This window comes from Ictidomys tridecemlineatus, chromosome 1 (assembly GCF_052094955.1).
Source record: "Ictidomys tridecemlineatus isolate mIctTri1 chromosome 1, mIctTri1.hap1, whole genome shotgun sequence".
Classification (NCBI taxonomy): domain Eukaryota; kingdom Metazoa; phylum Chordata; class Mammalia; order Rodentia; family Sciuridae; genus Ictidomys; species Ictidomys tridecemlineatus.
In genome coordinates this window covers 251,349,138-251,361,737 of record NC_135477.1, presented here as the reverse complement: position 1 = coordinate 251,361,737, position 12,600 = coordinate 251,349,138, and the positions used below count along the sequence as shown (strand labels likewise).

Here is a 12,600-nt window from a genome sequence, read left to right as displayed (position 1 = left end):
AAGATAAAGTAAGCTTTTATCTTTGTACACTTAGTGATTTTGGAAGACAATTTATTGGGTCTTAGTTCTTTTCTCTCCTTTTTAAAATTTTTTCAATGTAGAATTTAAAGTGTGTTATATTTAATTATAAATGTTCTAAGTTAAAATAATGGCTTGGCAATATAATCCACACAAATATTTTATAGTCTAATTTAGAACTCTCTCTAGTACCTCTTTCAGTTTTCCTGCTGCCCAGGGTTATCTCTCCATGGTCACAGCCTCTCTCTCTGAATGGTTGTCTCCATGGAGGTTACTGAAATCCAGCAATAATAGGATTGCATCTGCAGCAAAAGTGCTGGGTTAGAAACTGAATCCCACTTTCTGGCCCTTCTGCCTCTTGCTTTCTTATAAGAGCCAACATGGAGTTCTAGGTTTCTGTGAATCTGGAGGTGACAGAGGTGTGATTAAACTAGTCCTTTCCTGCTTATCATTTGGTCCTAGGCCATGCTTTTTTCCCTTTGCCTTGGCCTTTGCATTTAATCATCCCTACTTCATGTTGTACTTGAGGCCTAATACTGATTATCAGTTTGCTTCCCATTCTGATCGGGCGAGGTTAAGATTCCTTGCTTCAATGGTAATTGACTAATGTTTTGTTGCTGTTAAATAGGAATGTAAGATTATATATGGCATTTGGGCTGCTCAGAATCACAGCAGATTATTATAGAGAATGTTCCCTTTGACTTTAGCTCTGTGAAGAGCCTCTGTCAACTTTCTTGCTAAACCTGGGAGAGTTTCCAAATTCAGAGAAAGTTATTCATATCATATCATCTGTTACTTAATGGGAAGTAAGGGAGGGACAAAAAGAACTGATGAGGGTGGTCTGGTTGGACTAACACTTATTATTTAATAAGCAGCCCACAAATAATATTCTAAAAGGGTTTTTGAAGCCTACAAGGAAGACATTGGTGTGAAGGCAAATAGCAGGGACCCCCTAAAGTTTTCTACTGGGAAGGAGATGACAAATGGAGAGGAAAGAATGGGTAGAATAATACATCTATGAAAGTGATACTTTTGAAATGTCTGCTGTGTGCTTATAATTTAACCTGTTTCTGGCTTAATGTGCCTGAGTAGGTTAATCTCTATATTCTTGGAAAGGAATCTAATTGCTTTAGGTCTTATGAAAAACGTGATTCTGTAATCCTAGGTATTCCAGCTAATATCTGTTACTATAGCAGATTTTTCATTCATTGTACTAATAATGCATCTTGCAACCACATTTGTTTTTATGGAGCCAGAACCAGGTATGTCATGTTTTCTGTGAATAGATTAACACTGAAAATCTGTGACTAAGCACTGCAAATTACATTACATTAAAACCATATAGCATTGGTTCATCTTCTTATATGTGATTTTTTTTTTTCTTTAAGACAAACATGGTCTCTTTAGAAGGCCTTACCAAAGTAGTTGATCCTTCTCAGCTAACTCCTGAGTTCGATGGCTGCCTGGAATACAACCATGAAGAATGGATTGAAATCAGAGTTGCTTTTGAAGACTACATTAGCAATGCAACCCACATGCTGTCCCGGCTAGAGGAACTTCAGGACATCCTTGCTAAGAAGGAGTTGCCTCAGGACCTAGAAGGGGCTCGGAATATGATAGAGGAACATTCTCAGCTGAAGAAGAAGGTGATTAAAGCCCCCATTGAGGACTTGGATTTGGAGGGACAGAAGCTGCTTCAGAGAATTCAGAGCAGCGATAGTTTTCCCAAAAAGAACTCAGGGTCAGGTAATGCGGACCTGCAGAACCTCTTGCCCAAGGTGTCCACCATGCTAGATAGGCTGCACTCGACCCGGCAGCATCTGCATCAGATGTGGCATGTGAGGAAGTTGAAGCTGGACCAATGCTTTCAGCTGAGGCTGTTTGAACAAGATGCTGAAAAGGTAAAGAAGGGGCGTTACATGCCAAAACTAGACATGGAGGGAAGCTCCTGGGTCTAGGCAGCCAAGGCTGGGGTGGTCAGGTGCACAGAGGGGAGAAGGTGGGGAATGGTAGGACTACATTTCCCATGTTTGTTACACACTAGCAAGGTTTATCAGAGACTGCTCTTCAGTCTGTCTTCTCATTTTACTCATTGTGCAGTTCAGTGCTGTTCTAGAAAAAAATTAACGTTTGAGTTAAAATTACTGATGGTTTGGTTTAGAATTCCTGTAAGATAGACAAGAAGGGAATTTTTAGTTAAAAGAGTGTTAATTGTGTTGGATTGTGTTATCAAAACCTGTAACTATGTGTGCATTTTGCTAATAGTTGCTTTTTCTCTCATACAAAGCCAGTAAGAGAACCCCAGTCAGATCTATGTTTGAATGTGTTTTTAAAATAAAAAGTGAGTAATGCCTTAAAAGTAAGTTTCTAGGTAATACAGGTAATAATCACTTATTAGTCTCATGTTTTATTATTGTACACCAGAAAAACCAGCTAGTCCAAGTGAATTCTTATCAATTATTGACTCATGCAGTCTTAGCAATGTGAAAGTGGGACCCTTGCAAACAGGAGTGTGTTATAAGCCATGAACATGGGTGAATTTATCATGCTTCATCTGAGTTCATTGAATTCTTTTTCCCCCACATGGACAGGAAAATATTCTATGAAGCAAAAAATTGTATTAGAAATCTTTGATACAAAAGGATCTTTTTAAAGGTGAAAATCCAGTATTATTCGGTAAACTTTTAACCTGTTAGTGTACTTTGGTCTTAAGGAGTGCCTTGTCAAAGATACTAGAACAAATTTTTCTTCCAAATACTGGTAAAACTCATTACTATCTCTGGGATTCTGGTTCAAGACAGTGTAACAAAGCTAATTGATAGTTATTTCTGTTTCCTCAAATGTTTTCTTTGCAAATCTTTCATTATTGTTGTGTTGGGTATTGAGCCCAGGGCCTAGCACATGCTAGGCAAGTACTCTACTACTGAACTATGCTACTTTTAGTGTTTGCAAAAAACACTAAAAATAAAAAAACAAAAAAATACTCGCTAAGTGGAAATTATTACCTAGGATGTATCAATATAATTAAAAATATAATTAAAGCAGATAAGGAACTCCTAAGAATCCTAAGAATTCCCTCCTGAGAATCCTAATTGATATCCTTATCCAAGTAACCTGTGACTTAAACCACAATCATTGTTAACATTTCACCAAGTCTTAACTTCTCAGTATATCTTATTGTTTGCTCTTGCCCCCATCTCTATTTTATTAAAAAATGTTATCTGGGCTGGGGTTGTGGCTCAGTGGTAGAGTGCTTGCTTAGTATGTGCGAAGCCCTGGGTTCAATCCTTAGCAACACATAAAAATAAATAAATAAAATAAAGATACAGTGCCCAACTAAAAAATAAATATAAAAAAATAATAAAGAATGTTATCTTTTAGTCATCGGTATTGCTGTCAGTAATCTGGACAGAACCAACCTCACTCAGAGACCTGTAGGTGCCTAGTTCCACCTATAGGTCCTTAGTTGAAAAATAGTGAAGCAAATGGTTCACAGTGGTAGGAGTCCTGGCCTACAAGTCAGAAGATAAAAGTTTTCTAATGGTAATTCCTAGAGGGCTGGAGTACGTTTTATCTGCTTCGTAATTCCTCATCATTAGATTAAAATTTTCTTATAGATCCTGCAAGTTCGGAAGTACTGACTTGTTCTTAGAAATAAAGACTCTTCTAGTCTGACACCTGAGAAGTTGTTGAGGAAAGAAGTCACTCTTGTTGGTGTGGCCCCCTCAGACACTTCTTGTTCTGCAGTGATTCCAGGTTGTCTTTTTCTTCTGGTAGATGTTTGACTGGATTACACACAACAAAGGCCTGTTTCTAAACAGTTACACAGAGATTGGGACCAGCCACCCTCATGCAATGGAGCTTCAGACGCAGCACAATCACTTTGCTATGAACTGTATGGTAAGCTGTCATCAGAACAGGTGGATCCTGTCACGTCAAAGTGTTTTAACAAATGGGAGGTGTCTTGTCATGTGAGTACCAGAACCTTTGCAGAGAGGATATGGGGCCTTCAGAGTGACCCTGTAGAAGTTGACCTTCACCTATAGGGAGTTTTACTGTGTTAGAATGTCTAAGGATCTTTTTTTTATGTTTTAAACAAACAAAAATGAAAACAAGCAAACAAACCAGTGAAACTTGAACCTGTTTCTTGACTAGCTCAGGACTGTTGACACCACTCCTGTGCCCTGCTTCCCGGGAGCTGCAGAGACTCCAGGAAAGCTTCTATAAGGAGACTGATCTCCTAACTAGACACTGCCAGTTTGCAGGCTCCGTTCATACTAAGCACGAGGCCAGCCTGCCATCATCTGGGCACACCAGCTCTTCTAAAACAAGATTTCTTCCAAGTTGAGCTGGAAGGCTGGAGCTGACCTTTAGCCTGGCTGGAACCTTAGGTTCCTTGGAGATTGGTGCCTTTGATGCCCTGAGCTACTGCTGTGACTCTTCCAGAAGCCTGTAGAACAGAAGGGCCACTGTTGAACCTCATCCTAAGAAACAAACATTGAATTTTGAATAGCACTTTTATCATATTTTTATGGTTAGTGAAACTAAATTAAAATTATGTTGTTCTAAGGATATATGCTTGTTTCCATGAATAGTTAGGGTTCTAGAAATTTCCTCTTCAGGGACAAGGAATTTGAGATTGAGCTTCTAGCCTTCTCTGTGAGAATAGTGAGAATAAACTACTTTTAAGCCTTATAACATAGTGTATTAAAACAATATGAAGACAGAGGAAGATGCCATTCAGTTAAAGTTTGGTGAAAAAGTGCTACAGTTTAGGTAATTTAGGTAATTAAAGATAAGATTTGGCAATTCTATTTTTGTCTTTCTTCCTTCCTTTCTCCCTCCCTCCCTCCCTTCCTTTCTCCATCAAAAAATTTTACACTTTGAGGGAAGATAGTGTTCGTTCAATTCATCAAACCTGGACATAGATAATAAGGAAAGCCAAAATGTTACCTTTGGGGGTAGCTTCTTAGAAAAATTTCTTCTTACAAAATTGTTATTAATTTTTTCTGAATCTTCTGAAACTTCAACTAGTGGCAAAAGGTACATTTTATCCACATACAATACTATACAACATACTTTAAAAATCAGAAATAATATAATGTATTCTAGGAATGAACAGAAAACATACTCCCTCCCCGTAGCAGTATCAGTGACAGACTCAAGAATGGAGAGAATGGGAAGCATGATGTGGAAGACAGGAGAGAAGCTGCGGCTACAGAAACTTCACTTCTGACTTTCTGCATGCTGTGGGACCTCAGGCAGTTTGCTTGACCTTTATGAGCCTCAGTTGCCTAATTGTAAACTATGGATACTATTCACTTTGTATTTGTAAAGCACTAAAAGTAGTGTATAACATGTAGTACTTGTTTGGTGGCAATTATTACCTAGGATGTAATAATTAAAAATACAATTAAAGAAGGTGAGGAACTCCTAAAGGTATAGGTAGTATCTATTGTTTTTGTTTTTTAAAGATTTTTAATATTACCTGTATTATTTTTATAAGTTTAAATTTTAACTAGGAGGAATGTAGTACCTCTGTATACTGGGCTGGGTGATGACTGCTGGGGGAGTTTCTGGAATAGTCCTGTCCCTCATTCTAAACACGTCCATGAGTCCTTAGTAATATCCATGACACCTGTCTATATAGAACAAGGCCTACAAACCTCCAGCCCTTTCTCTTGCTACTTACAGTGTTTTGAAAACAACCAGTTGACAATCTGGTTACCAACAATTATGCTCCTTGTCCCACAACACGTATTTCTGAACAGCTATGGTGAGAGGAATTTAGGTATAGGTACTTTTAATGGAGGAACTTGCATATTGACACATCTGAATACAGGCTTGCTATTAGTTTGTCGGCTGCTATATTCTTTTCTATGTGCTATAGGTGATGGAGAGAAAGAAAAGGTATAGTACACAGAATGGGAAATAAAATGATGCAGTAAACTGTTAGTATAATGAGTTTGAGTGGTTCCCATAGTACAGCCATCTGAATACACTGCTCTTCTCCACATCCTAACTGAGGGCATCTTCTTGTGTTCTTCCCAACAGACTGTTTGGATTGGCTTTTCCTCTTTAAGGATTCAGAGAAAGGGAAATTAGCAATTCTAAATCACTGTCACTTTGAGATGAGGGACAGAAGAATAAAATGCTTAAGAGAATGGGTAATTGATGTAACTGATGTGATTCAGCAATCTGTATACGGGGTAAAAATGGGAGTTCATAACCCTTTTGAATCAAACTGTGAAATATGATATATCAAGAAAGATGTAATGTTTTGAACGACCAACAATAAAAAAAAATAAGCCAAAAAAAAAAGAGAATGGGTACATTGCATTTAACTTATTTAACTAGTTAGATAATTAATGTCATCACACAAGCAACTGAGGTCCATTCCCACTGATCATGGCCTTGACTGGCACAGCCTTCCAAAATTCCTTCTCTTTCTAGCTGATTCTGACCTGTATATGCAACTCAAGCAATTCAGGCTGGACTCCTGTGGCTCTGTAAACCCAAACTGAGGCAACTCTACCAAGTTCTAGTTTGGGTGAGAAATAGAGGGAAAGAATGAATAAAAGAAGGTACAAAGAAACAATGGACAGTGAGTTCTCTAGGTGCTTTCCAAGAGTGGGCTGCAGATACCATGGGGCCAGGAGGAAGCTGTTTCAGGGCTTTGTGGAAGGCACTGGAAGAGTGGCTCAGAGCTGCCTTAGGAAGGGAGACAGGAGAAAATGGGAAAATTCGATTAGGGACAAGTGGGAGGGCCGAAAGGCCTGTATCTGGAGATCCACAGGGAGGAACAGTGTGGTGGCAGTGTCATAAATGGTAAGTATGTGAAGAAAAACATCTTGGGATTTTGAAGGTGTGCACAACCTGCCGCCAACTTTGGATGCACTACTGACCCCAGAGATGATTGTAGGTGGAAGGTGAAGTGCCGTGGAGAGAATGTGTTTTCCAAAAAAAGCAGAGTTTAAAAATTCTTTTTTAAAAGCCTTCATCCTATTTTTGGAGTAAACTGGTAGACTTAAATAGGAATTTCAACACAGTAGAAAAAGCTTTACTTAAATATGAACACAGCATTTTTTTTCTAGTGTACTCATGCTTTTATTTATTTTTTAATAGCATGTTTATTTCTCTGATTTTATGTCTTTTTAAATTAATTTTTTATATGTCAGTGGTATGCATTACAATTCATATTAGATAGAGCACAATTTTTCATATCCTTGGTTGTATACAAAGTATATTCATACCAATTCATGTCTTCATACACGTACTTTGGATAATAATGTCCATCATGTTCCACCATCATTGTTAACCCCCTGCCCCCTCCTTGTCCCTCCCACCCCTCTGCCCTATCTAGAGTTCATCTATTCCTCCCATGCTCCCCCTCCCTACCCCACTATGAGTCAGCCTCCTTATATCAGAGAAAACATTAGGCATTTGGTTTTTTGGGATTGACTAATTTCACTTAGCATTATCTTCTCCAACTCTAACCATTTACCTGCAAATGCCATGATTTTATTCTCTTTTATTGCTGAGTTATATTCCATTGTGTATATATGCCACTCTTTTATTTATTTATTTATTTATTTTTATCCATTCATCCACTGAAGGGCATCTAGGTTGGTTCCACAGTTTAGCTATTGTAAATTGTGCTGCTGTAAACATTGATGTGGCTGAACACAGCATTATTTATGGTTCTACCTTGGTGCATTTTCCTAAGAGAAAGTAGATATATTTATACGGTATTTTCTGCTGGCACCAAAAAGATGGACTTGGGCTGATGTAGAAAGGAGAGCTTGTTTTTTCGTGAATAGTCTTCAGTTGCTGTGTGTGTGTTTTCTGGTTTCTGGGTTCTAGTTAGTTGCTTCATTTCTGTGCGACTGCTTGCCATTTGGATCCTTGTCAGTATTTGAAGCCAAGAAATGAGGAATAGTATATTTGTGTGCACCCACTTATGTGTTTGATTGCTTTGTGCTTGACAATTATGCTTTTTAGCTAGTTGTTTTATAATTCTATGGTTTGAAAATAGAAATTGGAGCCAGTACTTAGGATTTATGGAAACCCAGAGAGCAAATATATATACACATAACATCATCTATCAGGTGATTCTACTGTTACAGATAGGACTGTAGTAGGATGTTTCAGAAAGTGCTGTCTGGGTTTCTAGAAAGGAACCTCTACTAACCTTCTCTTTCCTGATGGGCCCACTTCTTCTGCCTCTTTTGCAGAACGTGTATGTAAATATAAACCGCATAATGTCGGTGGCCAATCGCTTGGTGGAATCTGGCCACTATGCCTCTCAGCAGATCAAGCAGATTGCAAATCAGCTGGAGCAGGAGTGGAAGGCATTTGCGGCAGCCCTGGATGAGCGTAGCACCTTGCTGGACATGTCCTCCATTTTCCACCAGAAGGCTGAAAAGGTCAGTGCCTAGAACCCCCAGCCCATGAAGTGGTAGCCAGAACATTTCTTCCTCCAGTCATTCAATATGTGCAGCAAATCCATGGAGATCATTTGTGCAACACTCGACTGTAATCTCTGAAAGTGAGCTCTGAAGTCCCTCTTAAGTTTAAATCCAAACTCTCTTACTTGTTGCTGTGCAACCCTAGGCAAATTATTTAACCTCTCTGTTCTTTAGTTTTTTCATGTAGGAAAAAAGTAGAAATAAAAGTAATAAAGCAGAAATAAAAGTATCTGTTCAGAAAGGAGTAGTTTTATCACGTAAATGTGATCATTTGTGTTAAGTGTCCTGCATAGTAAATATAGGTTGAGAACCCCTTACCAAAATGCTTAAGAGTGTCCAATTTTGTAGCTTTTGCATTGACCATTATTTAAACATTTTTACTCTGAAAATTCTTTTTTTTAATATTTATTTTTTAGTTTTTAGGTTGACACAATATGTTTATTTTATTTTTATGTGGTGTTGAGGATCAAACCCAGCACCCTGTGCATGCCAGGCGAGCACGCTACCACTTGAGCCACATCCCCAGCCCATTACTCTGAAAATTTAAAATCCAAAATGTCCCAAAATCCAAAAAATTTATATAACTCAAAAGTGTTAGATTTCAGATTTTCCAATTAGAGCTATCCTGATGAAGATAGGGCACAGCATGTATCCTGTACCTTGATGAATGATGCAGTCGTGCCCAGACACTGAAATGTACAGATTCTTAGCAAGTATTTCCTGACTTTGAGGTAAAGATACATGGTCTCTTCTGCATCACTGAAGGCCATCCTTGGAGCTCTGATAGATGGGAGAAGTTCACATCTAAAGTAGTTTCCTCTTCCCAGGAGAACAGAAGAATGGGTCAACTTTGTTCCTTTTTTAGATAATGTGCTGTCTAGTCACATGAAGTTGTTTTCATAGCTCAGTCTGGAAAGGCCCAGAAACTTGGACATCATGAGTTATGTTTCCATCCATCTTTTTGATTCCCATCTAGAATTTTCATGAGAAAATTTAAACAGAATGCTCAAATATGTGGCCCATGGTTAATGGTCTTACTGGTGGAAGTAACCTTCTCTGTGAAGATGAGGCTTTGGCTGAGTTGTGCAGCTCTGCACCTGTATCTCCATGGGTGTTCTTATTTTGGTATTTGCTCATGACCGTAGAAATCTCAATTTTAAGACTAGACAAGGGTGAAGTTTCAAGGAGTTATGTAAGGACACAAACTCCTTTTATCGTCTATGAAGCAGCGCTTAAAAAAAAAAAAAACCAAAACACTTTTTAAGAATTCACCATTCTGTTCAGCATCAGGATCTCTCTAATTATGCCTTCCTGCAGAGTCTCCATCATTCTCTCATGTCTTTATCTCCCGTGAAGATAAGGAATCAGAATACCAGTTTACAAATATGGAAACATGGCCACAGTGATTTTTCAGCAGACAGTATTGAGGGGCCCCAGCCTTACTGACCTGGTCATGTGGTGTGAATATCCACTTAACAGTCCTTTTATGTTAGGATGGTTCCATAGCAAATTCTTTTAAGATTACCTTTTTATAAAAAAGAATTAAGTGACATGGTATTACTATACCTTCAATTTTCCAGGTTATCCACAGTAATCCTGAACTGCATTCTCCTGTTTGCTTGCCTGTCCCTTCATGTGGCCACTGAAGCCACATCAAGTGGAATAAAATGATAATAATAATAAAGTAATTTCTGAAAATAAGGTTCAACAAAAGTGGAATGCTTTACTGGAGCATTCCTATTTCACATAGGTGGCATCAAGTGTGGCTAGTGGCTGCTGTATAGGCAGCACTGAGGCACATTTGTGTGACTGCAGAGCATTCTGCTCTGATAGAGGCTTGCCCTCACATGGCACCTATGTCCTGACCGTCTCTGTGCCGGAATGGCTTGCCTATATTCCCAAAGCTGGGACTCTCCTTGAGCTTTATGGCTACATTTTTCATTTCCTCACATAAAATGAACTCTTTTGTACTTCTGTTAGTATTCTTATAAAATTTTACTTTTCACAAAAAGTTTTGAGCTTTTCAGAAAAAGTTTTAAAAGTAACATATATTATAAGCATGACTAATATACAATGGTTATCATTTGGATGATTTTATCATAAGTCTGGGTTGAAATTCTGAGGAAAATATCAAGTATAATGCTTCATTATTTCCAAATAATACAAGTCACTGGTCCTATCTTAATAGAATTTCACTTTATATATATTCTTTCTTTCATGAAAGCTTTTACCAAAAGCATAGACTAATTCTTGGCTTTTGGTAAAAAAAAATTAGATTATCATGGAATAAAGGAATTGGGACAAAATATATATACAAAATGAGTAGTGTATCCATGAAAGCAGTTTTAAGGTACTGAGAGTGATTCTTGGCTTATTTTGGTTCAAATTGAGTTTGTCTTCTCTGAGTTTTTCTATTGGAGCTGTCATAGTTGATTTATGATACACAAGTGAAAATGCTTTTTTCTACACCATGATTTTCCTGGGCAGAGAAGGGGACCCAGGGGAGAAAGTGAAAATGATGAAACAAAAAGGAAAAGCGGGTAATATTTTCTAGAAATGAAGACAGAAAGTGAGATGAGAAATAAGAACTCTGAAGTTTAAATTTGTGTGTGTATGTATACTTTCAACCAGCCTCACTTCAAAAAGGAGGAATCCCTTTTGAATAAATATTTTTAGAATTCATACTCTAGGAACTTTTCATTTTTTCCTAAATCAGTTATGCTCAGCTGAGACTCTGTCTGGGAGGTGGAGGTGATGGGCTTAAGAAGTGGGTAAGAGTGAGGTTCACAGTCTGGAGGACCCTAGCTGTGGGTTGTGGAGACAAGCAGAAGAGCCCCGCACCTCAGGGTGAAGCTCCCTCTAGTTAGCAGGGAGTCGGGGAAAGGCCTAGGAGAATCAGTCTGCTAGTTCTCCTTGGAAAGTTCTCCTTGGAAAGCTGGGTATATAAATCACTTCCCTTACCCTCTTGCCTCAGTTTTGAAAAGTGACGAATACAAACTGTTTATCATCTATTCAGCAACAGTTGTTTGTTTTAACCACTTTTTAAGAAGTCTCCATTCTGCTCAGCATCAGGATCTCTCTCCTCTATTCTCTCTTCTGTGCTGGAAATGCAACACTGCACTTTGAGTGTGCTGTCCACCACCCAGCTCCACCTACTGCTGGATAAGCATAGAATCCAGTGCTAGAGAACCAGCTTTTACAAAAAGAAGGAGCTTTATTGTAGGAGCAAGGAGGCCAGGACCTCAACACCCAGGTCTTCCTCTCTGATCAGTTGGCAGTGGGAAAAGCTGCCTACTAATTGGATGGCAAAAACGGGGAGTAGGGTTCCTTTGTGCAGGCATAGACTGGCTTCACATCTCTTCACAGGTTGTGTGCTTCTTTTCTGTGAGTTTTGTTCTGTGCAAGGGATTTGGAGCTTGTGTCAAGGTTATTGCTTGGGAAGCTGGCTTCTTCTGTGATGTGCATTTTTGAAAAGCTGATTTCATTTTTTGGGGCGGGGGATGTGTGTGTGTGCTCACACCCATGCGCGCACCCGTGCGTATGGGGATCTCAAACGATCCTTGAATGAATTCTGAAGGTTTTCCCTGAAAAACAACTTAAGCACTTTGTTATGAAAGGATTTTTTGCCAGATATGTCCAGACCTTAACTAATTTCAGTTGCTTCAACAAAAAGAGTTGCATATATTTTAATAGAGTTTGATGCAGTGATCTGTTAGCCTGACAACTGTTATTAAATTGTGAAGTATTGTGCTTTGTAGCTAATACTTGTGTTCACCATGGTCCATCAGAGGCATTTTTGTCTCTTGGAATATGTCGAAACTCTTTGTTTTGGTGCTTGGCAGTGGCCATTGTTCAGGAGTAAATTCATTGCTGACTTGGACCTAATGGTTTATTAATGGTGATGGTTAACCTCAGTCAATTCATATTTGAAAAGTGTTTACAGTAATTACTAATTGGCATTAAGTACAATAATGGAAGAAGAAAAGTGAAATAAAGTTAAAGAATCAACCAACCTGACCTAAATGACATTTATAGAACACTCTATCCAGGAAATACTTAGAAATAGGAGTAAGTAGTCATATCTGAATAAATATGGGGGTGGTGAAGTGTAATT

At 38.5% G+C, this 12,600-nt stretch overlaps 1 protein-coding gene across 8 annotated transcripts in view; it reads left to right on the top strand.

Moving 5' to 3' along the window:
* The window catches only part of Trio (trio Rho guanine nucleotide exchange factor), a 331,000-nt gene that overhangs the window by 136,403 nt on the left and 181,997 nt on the right, over positions 1-12,600 (top strand). For 7 of the 8 annotated variants that reach the window (XM_078018031.1, XM_078018037.1, XM_021734206.3 and 4 more), the window contains 3 exons: positions 1,407-1,919; positions 3,796-3,918; positions 8,253-8,444. In XM_078018031.1, coding sequence (XP_077874157.1) covers positions 1,407-1,919; positions 3,796-3,918; positions 8,253-8,444 — 828 coding nt within the window. The remainder of the gene's footprint in view (positions 1-1,406; positions 1,920-3,795; positions 3,919-8,252; positions 8,445-12,600) is intronic. The other variant, XM_078018036.1, reaches the window with a different exon arrangement.